The 22,906-nt window shown below is 38.2% G+C and overlaps 1 protein-coding gene across 1 annotated transcript in view; it reads right to left on the bottom strand.

Annotated features, from left to right (window-relative positions):
* Positions 1-22,906, bottom strand: part of LOC145980178 (uncharacterized) — a 310,650-nt gene that overhangs the window by 177,220 nt on the left and 110,524 nt on the right. Inside the window, exons 5-6 of the mRNA XM_083113212.1 lie at positions 16,898-17,102; positions 6,131-6,347 (exon numbers count right to left, since the gene is read on the bottom strand). Of these exons, the coding sequence (XP_082969338.1) occupies positions 6,131-6,347; positions 16,898-17,102 (422 nt within the window). The remainder of the gene's footprint in view (positions 1-6,130; positions 6,348-16,897; positions 17,103-22,906) is intronic.

Here is a 22,906-nt window from a genome sequence, read left to right as displayed (position 1 = left end):
TATAAAACGCTTTTTTATTTATTTGGAATTCTCGAATAAAGAACCCATCCCCTGAGATTACTGTAGCAGTGGTAAATAACATTTAAGAAGTGCACTAGAGGGACGTTGCAATATCGTGAGAAATACATATCGAATTGGAAAACGAAAAATACGTGTATAATAAATTAATGAAAGCTATTCAATAATAACACATTTCATTCCCCACCCCCGCCCCCTGGGGGTGGAGCGGTTGGCAACTATGAAATTTTAAATGGAAACCCCCATTTTGTATTGTAGAATCGGAAAGAGGACTTCATTCCAAGTCCAACGAGCTATCAACCATTCTCCTAGCTCAATTAGGAACGGGGATATGGCGATTTTGAAGTGAAAGTGTGAAAGCGATTGCAGATTCGGAATCTGCACGTCAAGACCTTTCATATAAAAATAGGGAATCAAATGTGATATCATTGAGTAGCTTTCTTTCACTTATTAAACACGTATTTTTTCGTTTTCCGATTCGATGTGTATTTCTCACGATATGTGACCGTTCCGGGACTTTTGGACCACCCGGTATATAAATATATAATAATGCTTATAATAATAATTATTATTATTATTATCATTATCATATTCATGTATGGTGTTTTGTGCTTGTCTTTTATTCCGAGTGGACGTTTACTGCCTAAATTTACTTCTTGATTATGAGTTTATCTCCATATGATTCACTTTAATAAAAGCATTAATTCTTCCTTTTATTTGTGGGAACTGCCGCAAGTTACGTTGTTTCTGGTGGCCTATTTCAGTATTGTAAGACATTTATAATTTTATAATTCATCATCTTTCTTGAGATGAAACTACTGATATAAATATTCAAGTTATAAGATAATAATATAAATGCAGGGAAAAAAGTTTGGAAGAGCTTAATTTCCTTCCAAAATAAACATGACGTTGGAAGAAATTAACATTTTTAAGTATTAGAAACAACGAAAGCCACTTAGTGAAATGCAATTCTCCTGTAGGAGAATTCTGCTGTATGTGCTTTGGAGAACACATTGCCTACCTTCGGTACGTCCAGAACTTAACATTTCTTCTCAATAGCCAAATGAGGCAGCTGGTATCCAGCATCCTGTTTCGAGCAAAGCTTTTCAAAGGTTTCAAACACGAAACGGTTCTTTCACACGCTGCATTGGGAACTAGAATTGTTACAGAGAATACAACTAGAGTGTGAACCTTGTGAAATGTCAATTTATACTTTCCTAGGATTTCGAAGAAATCCATTAAGTGGAGTACTTTTGTTCCATCTTCGTAAAGCTGAAGAGTTCTAGGCAAAATCTGCGTTTCACCTTTCAGGGAAATGTTATCACAAGAATAAAAATCTGAAAAAGGTTACAGTTATCTCATAATTCAAGAAATATTCTGACCCTGGTGCAGCTCTCACTCTACCACTCCAAAGTATGTTTGTGCTACACAATTACAGGCAACTATGGAGTTCTTGGGAATAAGTTCTTCCATTTTGATATGTACGAGAAAGAGCAAATCTGCATCTAATGATTGAAGAGTGACAAATATTAAAAATTGTTAATTTACCTACCCCCGATACAAATATCTGTCATGTTCCTTTCTCGCAATGTATTTTGTTTTATCTGACATCAGTGCGAATACTTTCACCTGATCCACTTCCTGGCTTATTTTGCTGAGAATAAGTGTGGACATTACGCAGATTAATTTGTTTTGAATCGAATTTTTAGTGTAATTTGCATTTTAAGGTTTAAGGTCAATACACTTCCGAATAATATCCCCTCATTTTGAAATTATCGTCAAGATTATCGAAGAAATTCCTTTTGTTAAGGTTTGCATCAGACTGATCATCTCGAAAATCAAGTCGCTGAATAGTAAGAACCCGCGAGGCATCCACAAGAAGTGACATGTACTGTCGGTTTTCTGGGATCAGCTTTGGTTCCGGGTTCGATACCCGGTGGGGACACTTTAAACTGTAGGTCCAGTTCCGATTAGCCTTACTGTGCATAAGGTGGACTTAAAACACCAACTCAACAAACCAAATCTTGAATCATCTTTGAATGTCTTTTACTAATTAGCATTGTCACTAACGACCCACGATTGGAATAATTTGCCCGTACTACAGATGATGTTTTGTGGTCCTCAGAATGTTCGTGATATTTTAAAACAATCCACATTCAACGCTTTTTCCAGTTCTTAAAACTGGTTAGAACTTAGGTTAAACGGACGATTACAGGACATAGTAAATGAATGAGAAATCGCCTATGTCCAGGTCGGCGCTCGAATCTTGAACGAAAGTCACACACACACACATATATATACTAAAACAAATTAATATTTGTTAGTCATGTTGGTATTATAAGCAGGAAAAGTGATATCATGCAGAATACACCACTTAGAAAAGGTGAAATTCGTCATACTCTTAGAAATGTACTCTCTTATTATTCGATTTTTCATTAACTTCAGTTGGCGGGGGGGCGAAGTGTCTGACTTGGGGGCTCCGCCACCTGGCCCCCCTTATGGCGTCGTCACTGCTCTCATCCCAAATTATTCCGTCAAAATACAAAACACCCGTTCACCTGAGATGCCTATAGCTTCAGCACCTTCAGACGACGGTCCTCCCAACAGCATATCATGGACCTTTTCAATCATTTCTGGCGTCGTAGCTAATTTTGGCCTTCCGCTACGTGAGTCATCTTCTAAACTCTTACGGCCGCGTTTAACTCGGTAGTCCACTTTGTCACAGTGGCAAATGAAGGAGCAGAGTTCCCTAAAATGTCCTTCATTCCCTTGTTCACGAAGTACCGTCGCTGCACGGTGCTGAATTTTCTCCATTTTACCCTGCACTCATACCTGCTCTGCTGTTTCTGCCTCTCGACACAAAACAAATGAAGGTATTCGGGGAATACTGTGCACGTGTTCTTTTGAAGGGTACGATTCTACTAGCGTGCATCGTTCCAAACTAACTGCGCTTCACTTGCAGCACTTGCGTAAGTGCTGCAAGTGACAGCTTTTTCCCTTCGTGTGGTGGACCACATACACTTGTTAGCAGGCTCGTACCCAGTTTTTTTTATTAGGGGGAAGGGTAGATGTGAAAAAATGTAGAACACACACGCACGCACACGCATAAATATGGATTGTTAGAGCACATTCCGTGCCCTCCTCTTCAGAAAAACTTCTGGATCCTCCTATGGAATCAAGATAACTTGTGAACAAAGCTTGTGCTATCTCAAAATCAAATTTTGAAATTGAGAATGGCACCATTTCTTTACCAATCTCTCACGTAATTCTTTGTCTCATATTTATACAGTACAGTTTGTTTTGATCCTTACATATGTAAATTATTCCGTGTTGTTTGTTCGAGCGGTGCATTGGAAATAGGACAAGCCGCTGAAATAGTGTGACATTTCAATTTAACTAAACTAGAGAGGAACAGCGTGAAGCAATTGCCCAAGACAAAATAGAGGCAATTTAAAGGTAATAGCAGCTTTCCACGTATGGTAAGAACAAGTGAAGACATGGAAATAAAGTTGTTTGGTACGAAGTAACAATGAAGGCTTTCTGTATACAAAGAGGTTTCCCGGCTGGTGAGAACGAAGGTCCACCCATTTGTCAACAACTCTCTAATGAAGCACCATCTCTGTACGTGACTCTGGCGCCGCCATCAGCCACGAGCTTTGCCTTTTTATCTCTTGTCATAAATTTAAGTTTCCTGAGGATGCATATTTAAAACAATAGGAATGAGTACTGTCTTATTCACTGTATACTGTCTTAAGTAAATAGGGGTGAATGTTTGTGCAACAAAAACAAATTCAATGCATGTGGAAGCAGGACCTGTGCTATTTTCTACAACGGGAGAAAAAACATGAATTACCACGTGTTTCAGCAACCAAATGCGAGAGAGTTCAAGCTTTTTATTAATGAAAAGTAGAGACGAACACAATGAATCAGAAACGATTCTTATCGAACGCGTGCTATAAACAAGAGGGTAATTCCTTGAAAAAGTATACGATTACTGGATTCGATTGCCAATGAAGAACATCAGCCGTAAAAATATTGCAGGAGTTCTTCAAAACGTATGGAAATTTTATTTATCTGTGACTGATATTCGAGTTTGAGTTTTAGTTTTTTTTTTGTTTTAAGTTCACGTTATGCACATATCGGTTAATCGGGACTGGACCTACAGTTTAAAGTGGTATCCGAATCACTATATGCCTTTACCGGACTGATATTCGAACTTATTCATGTTGATAGCAAAACCTGAATTTATCACACGAGATTAGAGGTACACACATAATCTATGAAAATATCCTCTCCTTAGACAAAACAATATCTTCATACAACACCATTTCCATGGCACTGTGTAAGATATTCAGAACAATGTATGCTTTGATTTTGAATGGATCATATTCAACTTGGGAAGAAACAGCATGAAGTCAGGTAAACAGATTCGTACGTGTGACACGCACCTATTGAGGTGTGTGTAAATTGTTCTAAGGTTGCTAACTTCCGTTAATCGGACTTCTCAGTTGTTGTTTTTTAAGGCAAGGCGTCACAACAACTTAAGTTACACTATCGTCTATGCGTGTAGGATATAGTTGAGTTTTACTGTTACAAATAACGCACTTCAAACATATTTTCAACATATACTTTCCTCTAATTAAAAAAAAAACAGACTTGTACACAGTATTAAGTTTTATCAACGTTAATATCTTTAGACACTGAAAAAATAATTAACATGAAACTTACAAATTATTACATCCATCTCAATGTCTATCTTCACGAACCTTCTAAATTATTCGATTTCATTCTATTCCTTTTAAGAGTTGCACATACAGGTTGATCGTCAACCACAAAGTCTCAGAAATGTGTCATAATAGTGACAGGCAAGGTCGTTACACGTGTTAAGAAGAACATACGAAAAAACCTTCTTACAGCGACAAATTTGCAATATTTTTACGTACACATCCCCATAGGATCATGATAATTATACCATGAATCACTTCAACAAAGAACATACACACAATGCTTACCCAGGTCTGATCTGTTTGCCCGAAATATGGCGGCGGTGTGTAATTTTGAGCAATGAATTGTGGGGGAAGTTGTTCACTGAATTCAAACCTCACCTCAAGAACATGTACACCTGCTGTTTCTGACGAACTTAAAATATTTTGGTAGGATAACATGCAAGGCGGTGATTCATTGATTTCAAAATATTGCACTGGAAAGTTAATTTTTAACGTTGCTCGCATTTATGTATCCTTCTTCAACGTTAAGGACTCTATATTTTTGGAGTGGTCATTTGCCATTTTTGCAAATTAAAACGATGAAATGAATGATGATTACATGATAATGATGAAGGCCGGGACTGGAATTCGGCAAGATCGAAAGTTGTTCATAGCCACCAGCACATTTAAAAATGAATTTATTTAGCGCTGCTGGAAACTATTAACACCACTCCGTGAATTGTTGTTAAGTCACATACCAAAAATAGCACTTGGTCTCCTTTAGCGCTAAGTGTGGAAAACTGACATAGATAAATTTCATTTTGTTTCACAATATGGTAGGTGAGCCAAAGGTAGGCCGTGTTCCCAAGGTGGCCCAAATAACGAAAATCATTTGTATTTAACATAGCTAACAAATGGCACTACATTAATACACTCAGTCCCCCTCAGATGCACCATGCAGAAGATGAACTGTCTGTGCAGACCAGTCCTCCACGAAGGTCGGCTATTCGTCGTTACTGTCTACAATGCATGTCAACAATCAAAAGTTTGAAACCAACAATTTTCTCTATATAATAAGATGTAGAAAAGTGAATAAACATGAATGAATATGATTTCTTGAACAGAAGCATTACTTCCTAAGCCGACTATAAGTCGTGGGCCATCTTGGCAACAGATGTAGCGGTTATTTAATTCTTTTTTTAAAAAAAATTACAAGCAATGTTATAAAATATCCATTTGGTACATGTTCTTAATTAGTTGTAGGAGATATTTCTTCTAATTTTAGAAATTTATCTCTCATGAGATATTCATAAATTGCCCTTGAAGCTTCACTAGGCCACCTTTGGTTCACCTACCGTATTTCAATAGATCTTCAATCCATAATATGAATGAAATGCAGTACTTACATCAGCCTTCCTGAAGACGAGCGTCTGCAGTTTCCCTTCGAAGTTGGTGATGGAGAATTCCACCGTCTCTCTGCGAGGGTTCAGCGTAATGAGGAACTGCGGCCTGTTCTGGATGTCGGAAATCCGGATGATGTGCCAGGGACTCTTGGGGATCTTCCTCGTCCGGAATGTGCAAATGAAACTGAATTGGTCGGGTAGGCCGAGGGGAAAAATGTCCCTGCGAGAAAGAAAACACGCATTGTAACAGAAATCTTCGATTAGAAATACATTTTGGGCATTCCATTGTCATGGGTGGGACACACGAACGATATTTTTGATATTAAAGTAACTATTATATTGATAGTTAAGTAACATATTTCTTAGAGTTTCTGTGAAATGAAATATGAAAACTTAATACTGTTGATTAAACATAACTACCCTTAAAATACTTTCCCAGATTTGTAGCTACAAGTGAACAATTTTGTGTCACGAGTGGGACAGACGAAACACTTACTCTACACTTAATACGAAATTGATTTAAATTTCTGTCAATTGGCAAACGAATAAAAAATAAATTATTTAAGATAAAGAGAGAAGGTAATTGACCTTTAAATATTCTAGTGGAGTTAAGGGGGAAATGAAATGTTTTTGGTGTCATGGGTGGAGCACAATAAAAAGCAAGTTAACCAAAAATTAAAATAAAGGAATAGTATGTAAAGTATCTTCTACTTTTTAACTTAATTATATATACTACTTGAATTTTTATCCAAAAGACAATTTTAGATTGTTCACTTACAAAATAGGATATAGCTTACAGCATTGCATTTCATTTTTTTAAATTGAGATTCAGGGGCACTTTCACATGGAATACCCCATCTATTTCGTTATAATTCACAGTAAGCCTCTATGAATATGATGCATTATAGAAAATATGAAGCCTTGCTTTTAGGGGTATCTGGCAATCTCCTGTTCCAATACGGTAGTTACAGATATAATTATATTTACTAGGGATGTGCCGAAGCCGGTTACAGATGTATGAAAATCGGCCGAAATTGACATATCGGCATCGGTATCGGAATCGGCAAAAATCCGATATTTAAACCGGTAAAGATTATACTAGAGTTTTACCTTCTAATAAGTTTTATATTCTAGTTTTTTAAGATTTATTGAAAATTTAGTTATGATTCGTCATTATTGTAGAGTTTTGTAATAAAATTATTGCAAACTCTCATTCAGAGGATCAACCTAACTATAAATCGGAAATAAAACAGTACATTGCTGAACCAGGATCTGCTGTGGTATTGGAAATTCAAAAATGAATATTCAAACCTGAAGCGAGTGCTGAGAAAATACTTGGGCATACCTGCTGCATCAGTATTCAGTGATTGAGTGTTCAGTGTTGCTGAACAGATTTGCGATAAGAGAAGAAATAGGTTACTTCCTGAAGTGCTTCTACGTAAATCTCGTATTTCTGAAGTCGAATCTGGCAGAACAGGAATTCATTTTGCATTTCAAAGAACTGGTTGTGTACTAATGTTAAATCTCTAGGTTCACATAACCTTTTGTAGATGCAAATGTACATTCGCAATAGAAATGTACATACCAAATTTATTTTTTGTCATGCAGAAAATAACATCCCATTTCTGTTTAATAATCTTATGTATCGGAATCGGTTAAATATCGGCATCGGTATCGGTTCCAAAAATTATCGGTGAGTATTCCTCCACTTTGGTTCTTTCTTCAGGTACCTTGCGCCAAATACGACCCATTTCCTCCCACAAATCTAGATCCTAATTTCGTCCATCTACTGGCTGCATATGTAATAGTACACAAATTGTATCTTTGTAAGGAAAAGAATCGTACTGTGCCTACAACCACAAGGAGGGTTGCATCGGTCTGTCGACCACCTCTTGAAAATTGCCGTTGTTCATTTCAAGTTACAAAAAAACAGAAAGCTCACTTCTTTTATTAACAAAAGAAATAAAGTTGAGTTCCTTAGTATTCGAACAGAATAATCAAAGTATTGTAAAAACTTTGTTAGATCGAAGAAAGTGTAAAATACAGGAACCAGGTTATGTTTCTTCATATTCTACCATTTAATCCAAAGAAAAGAGTTTTCAGAATTTCAAAAAGTAGAACTTTCTGTCAGAGGTTAAATAACATAAACTTTATGATTATAATTTCCCCGTAGCTTTTAGATATTTTTCTTGAACGAGGTACGTAAATGTTAATAGCAAAAGAGAACAACTGTTTATTTCAGTACGCTGACTGTGTGAAATGTAAGAAATAATCAAAACCAGTACAAAAGTCTCCCCAAGATAAGATAATATATTTGGAATAAAATTGATTTATTTTTATTAGTTCATAATAATTATTATAAAATAATAATAATCATAATCATGTTACCAATTTGCTATTTGTTATTTCTACATTTAAGTTCCCCCACACAAAAATTTCTGCCGACTTCCATGGCCAACACAAGTTTGTCTGGTAGCTCTATTCTTTTAGTATCGAACCTTGTATTGCATAAAACATGGCGAATAAATACAGTGACTGACAACTTGCTTACTACCTTCTCGGTGGCTGTGCAGTAGTTTCCGTCATGTTGTGGAGGAAGGAAGGTGTGCTACAAAGTCCATTTAAATCCCGACACGTAAGACAGGTTGGATTTTGCTAAATTGCAAGGGAAGTGACACCATGTGCAACCTGCACTTACGAGCTTTCGGATAGGGCAAAGCAAGAGTGCACCTTCAACAACGCCAATTAGTCCTTGACGCTTGGAGTGATCTGATCGCTTCTTTCCCCCAAATCAGTTTGACTGATGCTGTCGTTGATTTCTGTTGCGCAGGTACCAATTACAACTGTTACGCTGTGAATACAGAATTAAGGAGATGATTATTCTGCCAAACCATCGTGTTCAGAAGTGGCAATCTCTAATCAACATTACACATGTCAGTAATCTAACACATCATACGTTCAGTGTGGGAGAGTTGAAATTACACGTGCTACGTTCCCCGGTTTAGTCTCAATGGAACTACTTACTTTTGTTCCTCGACGGCGAGCCAGAGTCTTATCAGCCTGCTATGAAGCCCTCAGGTTGTGGGAAATCAGATAAGGATATGCTAATGTTAATATATTACACTAGAACTCACAGTTAAACTTCTTATTACAAACAAAAGTGTATTTAGATCATAATACTTCTCCACTACACAAATTAAAACATTCACATTTCCAAAATCACTTCCATTATTCCAGAAACATCCATAATATCTCTCACCTCACAATTTCCAATTAAATGTTTTCAGGTTAGTCCATAACCATAAAAGACTACCCAATTGAACAAAACAAATTACGTCATAATAGACAATTAACATTTTAAACATATTAAACACCTAAAATGATACAATAAGTGGGTGCGTATCATGGCATCCTCCCACAAATAAAAAGAAAATTAACAAAATGAAAATGGAGTAAATTTTCTTTTTCAAAACTCTAGGGCCATCCACTCAACTCAACAACTGCTTCTCAGTTTCTTGGAGTGTAGGACGGGGCAGACGTATTCCAAGTGGTAACATCTAATTGTTTAACACTAGTTTCTCCACTATCGAAATCTTCCGTCTGTGTAGCACTTTCTTTCCTCCTCCAATTGTAGTTACCTCTATACCGGTTATAGCGATGTGGGGAGAAATTATTATTACCATATGAACTTCTTCGGAATGGCGTTCTTCTTTCTTCTCCAGAAGATCGCTGTGATCCCTCGCAGTTCCTTCTTCTGTAGAACCCGCTTCTATTTTCTTCTCCTGAAGGATTGTTACTTGGTCGAGTGCTATCACTGAAGTTCTCATTATCAGATCTTCCGTTACCTGCAGGCATCTTTGCTGAATTGGGTGGATTATTGGAGAACGTCAATTGCCTAACTCTAGCTTGGTTGGCTCTTCTGTCCTCGAATCTCGGATTTTCTCTCCTCCATCCCTCAAGTTGCTCCGAGGCCTCATATCTTCCCAAGAAGCTGGTAAGTTGGTTCATGTTGCGTGGATCGCGAGTAAGTACCAACTGACGCACTCGCAGCGGAAGTTGACTAATAACCAAGTTCAGCGCTTCACTTTGGTCAACACTATCCTCAAGATTACAATAAGAGCCATATGTGTCCCAGCAATATTCTTCAAGTGAGAGGCCACAGCTCCTCGAATACCGTTTGTTTCTCAGAGTCTGCATTTCCCTTTGCTTGGCATCAGCAGAGGCATATTGTTTTCTAAAGGCAGCACAAAAATGTTCAAAAGTCTTCCACTTCTTCTCATTTGCAACAAACCACGCCTTAGCTTTTCCTACCATAAGAGAGGGCAATAACTTCAATCTAAACATCATAGGGACATTCATTAGATCCAGGTATGTTATTAGCTCTTTTAAATACCTCTCAGCAGAGACAGTATTAATCTCTCCAGCAAACTTGGAAAGAGCGTTAACATCAGACATGCGAAAAGATTTGTAGGAACTATTCTTATAGGCATTGTCACGAGATATCTCATCCTGTCCCAATCTCTCGGACTTTCCATTATTATGTCTCTTCCTGGGCTTTGTAATTTTCCTAGTTTCAGTTTCCTCAGAACTAGAGGAAACTGCAGAGCAAGAACTTGACGAGTAACGATTCCTTTTCCTCATCTTCCCCTTGGAATTACCTCTCGTTGTTGAACCGTTCATTCCCGGTTGAAATACAGCTTCACCATTTTGAGAAGGTTCTAGAACCCGACAGCCTGCCATTAACATCTGTAGTTGATCGACCTGCCTATCTACAGATGCGACTTTCTCCGTAACTTCTTCAAGTTTCCTTTCTTGCCTTCTCTGATTTAGCTCTAAATTATCAAGTAATTCTGAGGAACCCTGTGTTGCTTCTGGCCTTGCAATTATTTCAACACACTCTATTCGTCCCCTCAATTTCTCAATTTAATTTTCCATTTCCTTTTCTTTAGCTTCTCTAGATGTTTTCTCCTGTGTCAAGTCTAAGTTCCACTTTTCATAATCCTCCTTTTGTTTTTCTTCCAGCTTTAGTATTAATTCAGCTACTTGCTGCCTCTCACACGCAATTTCCTTCCTCAGAGTCTCCTTAATTTCTCTACATTCCTTTCGCCCCTCTTTTATTCTAAATAATAATTCTTCCTTATCTTGACTGAGCAGCTTCATCAATTCTCCTCTTTCTTCATTCCTTTTTCTTGTTCATTTCTTATCCTTTCCTGTTCCTCTTTATCTTCTCTTCTGATTCTTTCTAGTTCATTTCTTATCCTTTCCTGTTCCTCTTTATCTTCTCTTCTGATTCTTTCTTGTTCATTTCTTATCCTTTCCTATTCCTCTTTATGTTCTCTTCTGATTCGTTCCTGTTCCTCTTTATCTTCATTTCTTTTTCTATCTTGTTCATTTCTTATCCTTTCCTGTTCCTCTTTATCTTCTTTTCTTCCCATTTCCATTTTCTCCATCAGGGTTTGAAACAACTGTTCCAAACAAGGACTTCCTTTGTTACCCTTCTCTTTACAAATAAGACATTTCAATTCTTCCCCCTTATACTGCGATTTTGGCAAAGGATAACCAGCACAACGTAAGTGGAAGCTTCTTTTACAATCGTTGCACTCGACCTCTTCATCATCAGCTTTCCCTTTATCGGAACAGCAACTTAAAGTATCAATTTTTAACTTACGACGATCACTTCTTAAATTACGCTTCTGCATACCCTACTCAAACACATTTATCGAGTCCCGCGTTGCGGCGCCAAAAAGTTTACACCTGCTACGTTCCCCGGTTTAGTCTCAATGGAACTACTTACTTTTGTTCCTCGACGGCGAGGAACAAACAAACAAAAGTGTATTTAGATCATAATACTTCTCCACTACACAAATTAAAACATTCACATTTCCAAAATCACTTCCATTATTCCAGAAACATCCATAATATCTCTCACCTCACAATTTCCAATTAAATGTTTTCAGGTTAGTCCATAACCATAAAAGACTACCCAATTGAACAAAACAAATTACGTCATAATAGACAATTAACATTTTAAACATATTAAACACCTAAAATGATACAATAAGTGGGTGCGTATCACACGCTAGGTTGATTGGAAGGCGTACCGATATAATTGCCCCAAAACTAACCTTGATAAACAATTTTCGTTTGGTGCATGTGTTAACTTCTACAGGATTCATTTGCAGTGAAAAAAAAACATTCCTTGTTTGAACATAAACGTGTACGTACGATGACACTGCCTTAGAACAGCACCTTTTTTGTTGAACAGCTAAGTTTTACCACGAATTAAACCTCTACATTAAACATGAAAACTCACATTGATAATACTATGATTCACACACTGCTGTTATATATAACACACATATATATTACAGAATAAAATCCACCTGATTCATTCCATTGAAACCAATCTACAAAATCCACTGCTGTTACATCCTGCACTACATTAATAAAGAAGAAACATTTGCAAAACTTCATAAATTTTAATAGCAACACTAATTCATGCTAACTGTTATCTATATTCAACTAGTATTTTGTGAAAAAAATACTTTTCAATGTACATTTTACGTTTAAAGTAAATGCTGATAAATTCTTAAACTATCGAAGTTTATGGATTGCTTACATTATAATGGAGGATGTAGACATAAATAATAATTGTCAACTCCTAATAATATTTCTCCGATTTAAAGACATGGGAAACATATACTCACGCAGTATCTGAGGTTAAGTTTCTATGCAATTTAGCACTTGTTGTGTGAAAAATAATTATCCAAGTTTAAGCTCTCACATATATGCATGTAGGCATGTAAGCATAAAAAGTTCGGTTTTGGACTGTACCATGTATTTCTATTTTGACTTTGTCTCCGTAATTTACCCGGACTATCGCCATATGGACGAAATATTTATCATAATTTGTAATTATAATTTTATAGACTTGAAATATTCTCCTTACGGTAATATCTGAGATGGTTATTTACTGGTGACATGCCAATAGAATAGGTTATTCTACAAAGTCATAAGCAAGAAGATTTTGGAATGATAGTGTTTATAGTTTCCATAAATATTTCCACAATTTTGGTGGAGAATATTTCAACTCTATAAAATTATGCTTATAAATTATGAGAAAATATCTGTTGTATTTCGTCCATATGGCGATAGTCCGGGTCAATTACGAAGACAAAGTCAAAATAGAGATACATGGTACAGTTAAGAATAAGCCTAACGTTTTTGATAAGGTTTATTACACATGAAATGCAAGCTCTTACGAAACACCGCCTCCAAACTAGACACCTTGGGCAACGACACACTTCCGCCAGCCTCCGTAACACGTAACAAAACAGCCCTACAAGCAATTTGTGGTGGCCTTCTGTAGGTGTGTATTTATTTCAATATTGCCGGGATGGCCACAGCTACTTTAAAACTCGGTGAACAAGAGAGTGTGAATTTCTCCCCATCTTGCAAGTGGAACCCTTATTTAAAGTTGATAAGTACGATGTATTCCTTATGGGGAAAACGCAGCAACTTCAAGTTACGGCTAATCAAATGGAAGTTTTGACTGTTCCGCCTGCCAATCAAATCTTTAACCTGTCCTCTTTCCGTCCATGTGTTTTTCTGTGCCATCCGAAATTTGATATTCCCAAGAGAACTAGTAAAATAATACTACCATATGCGTAATGCTAATTTTTCTCCCCATCCTGCGACCATCCAGTTCACAGACCTCCCATTCCCCAGCTCGCCGCGGGGAAAGAGCATTTTAAGGTCCTCTCGTCTGGCTGGACACAAACTCCTGTAATTAACACTCTGTGAACTTCCGTATCATGATCACGTTTTTCAGATTGGGAAACAGTTAATAATCAGCTGGACTCAAGTTCCGTGAGTATGGAGGCCAAAGAACAAGCAATGCTCCGGGGCATTATCATGGTGCAGAATCTAGTTGTTCGTCCGCCAGAGACGATCCCTCTTTCGGTGCACTGCATCATGAAGAGGCTATAGAATGGCAACATGCCCAGTTCGACACAGGATTTAATGTTCATCTGATGGTCTTTCTACACCATAGTTCCGATCCGACAGCCACAGTCGTCCACACAATGCAACCGTACGCCTCACTAGGTACACCCACTGCTGTGTACCGTATTCGTCACACGCAAGTTGTTATCTCTACGCAGCCGAGAGACAGGGTTGCCAGCCAGGGTTGCAGAGGGGTGCATTCTGGTTTAATATCTTCAACCTGGGCAGTAGCGTACGCAGGATTTCATCAAGGGGGGTGTTATTTCTAAAACTTTTTTCCAAATTCACATTACCATTGTTTTATTATACTTTAATTAAATAATAATAATCACAATTAATTAATAATAATAATAATTAATTAGCTGAATTTATACTAATAATACTACAAATACCACTACTACTACTATTAAGTAGCAGAGATCTACATAAATATAGTATTTATGAAAACAATAGAACGAAATTACTTTCCAGTCATTCGATTTTTATCAAATCCTGGGAGCATTGTTTTGTTTCTTTCTTACGAAATAATTGTCTGGTCAACGAGGTGAGACATTTCAAGGGAGAAGAAGATCCATAAATACAAGAAAATATATTAAAATAAATTGAAATAATCAAAGTATGGAACTCATTCAAGGAGCTGCGGTGATCTGGTCGGTAGAGTGACAATCACGCGGGAGATCCGGATTCGATTCCCGAAATTGGTTGGAATTTTTCCGGCTTTTTCCCCGCATAAATGTCCCAGATAATTCACATCTGAATTATCTCGATGTTCTTACCAACAAAACATTTTACAATAGTTAAGCTTATTGTCGTTTTAATAATTGTCTAGTCAACAAGGTGAGACATTTTAAAGAGAGATTCAAACGACCTGTGGTAAACAATATAATGGGAAGGCGAATTGGTGACTGTATTCTTGTCCGCCTAGCCTTTGTCTATACATTAGCCTCTTACAACGTACCAATAACTTTATTTAGTTAATACTCATTGTTCACAAACAAAAAAATTCATGTTCGTTGAACACTGGCGTACGTAGAGGGATGGCCGATGGTGTTCCAGCCCCTACCGAAATTTTGATAAAATCAGAATTTTCAAATAAAAATCCGTTAAGAACTTTAAAAAATCAAAATGTGTAAATGCGAAACCTCTTTTAAAGTGAATCCCGATTACCATTTTTGTCTTTGAATACAATTTTAATAGACTGAAAAGCTCCAAAAATACGAAATACTTTATTATGCATCCTGCCCTCCAAATCGAAGCGATTTGCTTCCCACATTTACTATTCCAGCCCCCCCCCCCGAAAAAAAATCCTGCGTACGCCAGTGTGTTGAACATTGTTGCAACTGAGATACAAAACAACCTTTTTCTCTTTTAAGTCATAGTTATCCTAACCTAACCTCATAAACTCGTGGTTATTTTCAAGGTATCACGCTGAAAGACGCGTGTGTTGGAATGCTGTGCTTTTCTACATGCTGCATGGAAATAATAATTGAAATTATTATTATAATATTATTATTATTAGTAGTAGTAGTATTAGAAGAAGTAATAATAGTAATATTATTGTCCCAGATCTTTGACTGTGAAAATTTGGCCATTTAATTTTTTTCCACAGCATTTTTCATAATATTTCACAAGCTCAAAGGGGGGGTTAAACCCCGTAATCCCCCCTTGCGTACGGCACTGAACCTGGGGAAACCATAAATGCTCACCGTTATATCCAAACACTTCACGAGCTCCGTCAGGCATTGCGGGATAAACGTTCGTGGAAAGGAACTCATGCTTCAACACGATAACGCACGCCCGCACTCTGCTCAGTACACCAGGGAGGAAATTGGGGAAATGGTGTGGGAACTTCTGCCTCACCCTTCCAACAGTCCCGATATTTCACCCTTCGACTATCATCTATTTAGTTTTGTGAATGAACAGTTACAAGGCCAACACTAGATGACGGAGGACATACAAAAAGCAGTGCAACAGTGTCTGCGAGCAGCTGGAACGGAGTTCTACCGTAAGGGTATTTTCAAACTTCCAGAAAGATGGAGAAAATGCGCGCAAAGAAATGGAGACTTTGTTCCAAAGTAAAGTCTGTAAATTATGATGTAGTATGTTTCTCTTTAATAAAACCAAAACTCGGTTCAAGAAAAATTGTTGCTCATTACTTTCAGTATGTCCCTTGTGCACCCAACGGCGATAGAAACATTAGGCAAATTGTCCACCACCATTATCATTCGGTCTGTATTACACAAAAAAAAGGTAAAGGTAAAGTGTTCCCCTGTGCATAGCACCACGCCATGAAGGCGTATAGGGGGTGTGGGGGTAACGCCCCACACTTTCTTGATCCGGTCGTGAGTGGGGGTGATGTGATCAGCATCACGCCCCTGACCGCCTTTACCCCCCAGGGTTTCCCCCAGGTACCCATGTTATTCGACGCTGGGTGGGCGCCGGGGCCACTTCCACCGTTAGAAAAGTTCCCGGATTTGAACCGGCCGGGGATCGAACCCGGGACCTTTAGCATGGTAGTCAGACGCGTTACCGACTGAGCCACCGCGGCCATCACAATGTGATGACAATTAATTGAAACAATGATGTCAATAAGCAGAGAACAATGCCTGCTTCGAGCCAACGTAGTTTCATTCTTTAAATCAACACAGGAAGTAGATTAAAAAAAAGTAATGAAAATAGTGATGGACAATTTGCCTACCATTATCTTTGCCGTTGACTGTACAATTCGAGCACTGGTAAACCCCATAATATTAATTAATGCCTTACCTTGTGGGTAAAGTGAGATCTGCGTCCCTGTCGAGGCGGTAGGCGGTCTGCATCCGGTTGGACCCCCTCACTCTCGTCACTCCAGGATATTGAGTCTCCAGCACATCGAGCCGGAATTTCCGAATAAAGTCGTACGCCTGCAGGTCGTCCTCGCCAGGCTTATAGTCGGCGCACGGCCCGTTACTCTCTAATATTCCGTTGAATTCTGGAAAGAGATGGAATCATACAAAATAAATTCCACTTAAATGCATATAACGGTCAAATATTGAGTGACAAGTAATTAATCTAATTGCCCGTTAGTAGGAATTAATTGCAATTGGTAATATTAATATCCGTCGCGAATACAGGTGTCTAGCGAACTGTCTTAGCCAGCACTAGCTTGCTCAACCACCGTTTTTCGCCCGAATTCGGATTTACATGCATTCTTATGGGAATAGCAACAAAAATGCAACTTCTAAACCAATGGACCGAATTGGATGAGATTTTAACCAGCGGAAGACCACATCATGAAAGTACTGATTCCAAGATTTGAGCCTAATCGGAGCAGAACTACGGGAGTTATGAATTATTAAAGATTCATCGCTGTATTGAATGGGAGACGGAACCCTACGGAGTTGGCCGCTCTGAACGTGTCGAATACAATAGAGGAAGAGTTAGCCTAATCTCTGCGCGAGGGGCTGCTACCAGAGGTTAAGGACCGAAGTGAGCATTGACCAGGATAGGAGGACAACGGTCAAAGCACCAGAAACAATAAACAAGCACCTGATCATAGAGGGTAGGGCGTCACCACGTTCAAATCTGTAATAAAAGGGATGATTTGGAATATCGAGACACAGTTTTGCCACAGTTTTGCCTAGAATCGCCACCGGAGTGTGAGCTACGCGCGACCTAGCTGCGAGTTACAATCAGACCCGAGGTCTGGACTTGTTTTTCCTCGAGTGAGTGTTTCAGAGCCATGGAGTAGAGCAGAATAGAACCAGGGGGTCGTTCTCCCCCTCGCCGTCAACGCATCCGTGCACATACGTGTGGTTATGTGAGAGTAACGCCAGACACGTCCACCCGTGTCAATCGTCCGAAACAACGTCCTAAGTAGTGAAAGTTAATAACATTTGATATCCATGTGAAACCGCGAATGGCTCATCGCGTATGTTCGTCTCATCGCCCAAGTCACGTATCTGTACTTACGAGTGACCGCGAAGAACTGACCTATTATTGCGCAAGTTGTCGTATGGAGTCGACAGTGTACGTGTACCGTCCTGGACGTCCCTGCGAAGTGAACGAGTGAAGCCAGGATCCGATGATGCCAGATGGATCTGCCGACTGATCCACTTTCGCCAACCAGGATAACCGCGAGGTGCAACAATGGAGTGTGGAGGCCTTCCAAAACTGTAGGACCACTTTTACCCAACCCAGGTCAGAGGGAATGCAGCGAAGGTAAGATCCAACCATGTGCGTGTGTGAGAGAGATGACGCCAATCTACCGCGAATCTGCGTAAATCAAATCATTGCATAACTTAAATCAGTGCTATGGCATCCCTAGACATCGGTATTCCGGCGGACAATCAATGTTAAAGATCAGAGTTTATGTTAACAGCAAACAGTAGCTCATTGAATTATATTTGTACCTTCAGAAAAGATAGAAGGGGTTCGCACAAGGAACAATTATTCACTTTATACTTAAAATCCTAAACGATAAATTGTAAACGGCAATGTAGCCAAGACATAGCAAGAGTATGGTCAAAGTAGTAATTAATCTAACCTTTGTAATTGTCATATTGTCGCCATATGCCATGGAATGAGAGTATGAATGTGAGATCGAGTGAAAGAGGGCAAGATGTACTGTGTATTTATCTGTGCTTTAATATATGTGTATATTCAGAAACACCGTAGTATTATGTAACGTCATTTCAGGTATTTAAAATCAAATCCTCCTAGGTTTATTCTTGGTAACTCCGACTGTTAGGCACTTATCCTGACCGTATTATAATTTATGTAGTGTTTAATTCGCTCAGCAGGTGAGGCGAGAGATTCTTCGTTGTTGCGTTGCTAAGCTCAGCTCAGTTGAGTTAGTTGAGTTAATTAGTTATTTATTAAATTAGCAGCCCGTGACATGCATGAAAGTGTTAGTAAGGAAGGTAAGCCTAAGATGGCCATAGTTAAGCTTCTAAGGCAATTTACAAATCTCTAATGAGAGATAAATTTCTGAAATTAAAAGAAATAACTCCTATAATTAATTAACAAAGTGTACCAAGTGAATATTTTGTAAGATTGCTTCTAACTTCGTTTTTTTTTTAAAAAAAAATATTACATAACTGTTACATCTGTTCCCAAGGTGGCCCAAGGCTAATATTTGGCTTAGAAAATGATGATTGTGCTCAAGAAAATATATTTTTAATGTTTATTCACTTTTCTACATTTTATTTGAGAACATTGTTGGTGTCAAACTTCTGATTATTGACTTTCATTACATACAGTAACGACGAATAGCCGACCTCCGTGGAGGACTGGTCTTCACAGTCCCTACGACGCCAGGGGTTACACAATGACGTAAATATAATGGCTGCTGGCAGCCCGAGACAGTTCTTTTTCTGCATGGTGCACCTGAAGGGGACTGGGTGTATTAATGTACTGCCATTTGTTAGCTGTGTTAAATACTAATATGATTTTCGTGGAGTGAGCCACCTTGGGAACACGGGCTACCTTTGGCTCACCTACCATATTGGTGGATAGGTATTCTATATTTTCGAAAGTAATTCTAAACGAATTGTAGGATTGCTTTTCATTAAGAGTTTTCATACCAGTGTATACTTCAATACAATAACATTTCTAATATCTAATATGCGTACTTTTCTTTATAAGCATACATTCTTGTATGCCTCTAGCCTGGACACCTTGTATTATATTTGCGTTTTGCGTCGAATATCTATCTCAGAATACAGATATTTGTAGGTTTGATTTTGTTAGATGTACATTTCTTAGTTGTAGTCTCTCTAATGACGCAGTGGTAACGTCGTCGCCTTTTAGTCAATGGGTGTTCGATCCCCGGTGGATGTACATAGTGGCACATAGTGGTTTCTATAAAACTTTAAAAACAGTAGGTCTAATCCCGATTAGCCTATCTGAGGATGCAAACATAAAAACAAGCTTAGAAAACTTACTTGTGATTGTTACTGCTATGTATCAGTATGCGATTTCGACTTTAACCACCCCACGGTTTCGCGGTTTCGTTCAATGTTTACACTTGACCTGTACACAAAAATTTCAGCTTGGCTTCTGTATAAAACTCTCACCTTGCACAATCCTATGTGCTTGTATACATGAACGGTTTGACCAGAAGGACAGAAAAAATACACTAAAATGAAAGCAAACATTCCACACGTTTATTATTTAAAAAAATAACGAAATGACCTGTTTTTTCCTGTATAAATATGGAAATAAATAACTCTTCGATATAAATTAAACTTTTGACATTCAAATTTAATTTTCAATTTTCCATTGTCTATTGCTTTAAACTATACTTATTCTAACACTACGTTTCGAGGGAGTACTTCTTCTTCTTTCCCTTCAGGTGAAATTTCTTTTTCTCGGTGATGAGAATCGAACCTAGGAGACACCTGTGATTTTACTACGAATCTTTTGCTCTAACCAAATACTCCACAAGTCTGTCGTAGGTTCGATTCCCACCACCGGAAAAATAAATTTCACCTGAAGACGAAGAAGAAAAAGTACTCTCTCGAAACGTAGTGTTAGAATAAGTATAGTTTAAAGCAATAGACAATGGATAATCTCGTACAATTAATATTGCATGCTAATGTAGAACGGTTGGCACTAACGTTCAGAGAAATATCCGTTGCCCAAATCCTAAGATCCATTGTTCGAATCCTAAGATCACTTGCTCGAATCCGTTTCACTACCATAGTAAAAATTCCCAATGGGTACTTGAAAGTTTCGTGGCCCGAGATAGAAGTGAGGATTAATTTTGTTAACATGGTCCCCTTGTAAATGAACTCGCTTGCTCCACTGACGACACGAAGTATACACATCCATCTTTATCCACACAGAGAACGCCTCTTTCTCTTGTTACGAGCTAACACAACAACCAAAGTAGTTAAATGAGAGTAATAGATGGTGTCACGCAAAGAGGAAAGAAAATGAACAATGTTTGTGGTGGAAAAGATGTGCGGGAACTTTATGGGCAGAAATGTCCGTCGCGGAATAATCGAAGGGATGAGAGTCTACAAAAGGAAAGGAACTGACGTAGCGTGCTAAAGGAGATCGAATTGAAATATGAAGAAACTCAAGAAAGACGTTTATCAGGAGTTCTAATTAATCTTTTTTTATTTTCTACATCTTATAAGGATATGTTTTGGATGTTCGCAAAGCTAGTTGCAACTACATTATTAGAGTATTTTTTTAATAATATTAGAGTGAGTACATTTTAAACTACATAATATTTTCTTGTAAAGTGTTAGATCATTGTCGATATTTGTATCACGGACAGTTCTGGGTTGTAACATGATTGATTGATTTATTTTGGTTTATTTTACTTTGCTGTTATGTCACTTCTGGCTAATCGCGAAGACGAGGATTGTGCTGTAATCGTTGTCGATTAATTAAATTGTTTTGTTATTAACTAAATAATATTTTTTCGGCATTTACGAAGGTGATGTTCTATGGGCTGATTACATAACTAAATTTGCAAGCGCGTGAACATTTTACAATTTAAAATAGGAAACAAACGTTATTGAACAGCAACTTGAGCATTGACATTTGAAGTTTAAAATACATAATAATTATAATTGTACATTCAAAAATATACAGTGGCTTCCCCGGTGGTGCAGTGGTAGCGTCGTCGCCTTGTAATCAAGGGGTCTCGTGTTCGATACCCGGTGGAAGCACATAGTGGATCGGATCCCACTTTAAACTGTAGGTCCAGTCCCGCTTAGCCTTACTGTGCATAAAGTGGACTTAAAACACCAACTCAAACATTTAAAAATGAACACAAGAAAAAATGAACTTGTGCTGTAATAGAGAACAGTCACAGGATGAGTGATGATGATGAAATTAATGAAGGGTCATTCACAAAGAACATCCATTCTCGGGCCGGGATTTGAACCCCTTGGTGTCGTAGCACGCTGTGTTAACCACTCCGGCACGGAGGTCGGTTGGATTGAAAGAATCCTATTGATTTTGAATGGAATTGTTACAACCCAGAAGTGTCCATGACTGTATCTCGTCCTCGTTTAGAAGCAAAAACACTTGCATTTCGGAAGACAACAGTGTGTATGGATCTTGAGGAGATGACTAAAGTCAAAGTGTTAAATTATACAAAAAAGGGAGAACTAACCGGACATATTTTTTTCTCTTTTTTCTCCCTTCACCTTCTCTTCCTCTGATTTTGACCTCTGTTAGTAAATTTTTTGCGGGTACCTATTTACACATCTCCCTTCTCTCTGCATAAGTCTCCGTTTTGAGATTTCAGAAAATTACCACAGCATCCATCACTTTGTAATTTGTTTCAAAATTACAACCCACAACTCAGTATTAAATTAAGGGGAAATATTGTAATCCGTCTTCGCTAAGTCAAAATAGTATGGAGAATGTTGGACCAATTGATGTCCATGGTTGTGAACACCAGACATTACTACTGCGGATGTGTGCGCTGGAACATTGTCCTGCCGAAAAGCACCCTTCATGTTAACTTCACAGCTGTCACCTTCCTACAAAGTTTGAATATTTTAGTCCACTACCAGATCATGGTAGTGTGGTAATCATGACCTCGTGAAACTACTTTGGTTTCAACGCTTTAATCTCAGATAGCGAATAACTGCACGATGGCCAGTAGTACCCATTTCCCTTCGGAATCATACAGAAACCAAGGATCTGTAACAAAAAACAAATGGCAATATTTCTAGCTTTACCTTATAAATAGACACACACGCGATGTGTATTTCGCAAAAACTTAGATAAAATCAGCGGACACAAACAGAACTCAAATACGGGTCTATG

The sequence above is a fragment of the Lepisma saccharinum genome, chromosome 27 (assembly GCF_977018435.1).
Source record: "Lepisma saccharinum chromosome 27, izLepSacc3.1, whole genome shotgun sequence".
NCBI classification, from domain to species: domain Eukaryota; kingdom Metazoa; phylum Arthropoda; class Insecta; order Zygentoma; family Lepismatidae; genus Lepisma; species Lepisma saccharinum.
This window is presented reverse-complemented; position numbering and strand designations above follow the sequence as displayed.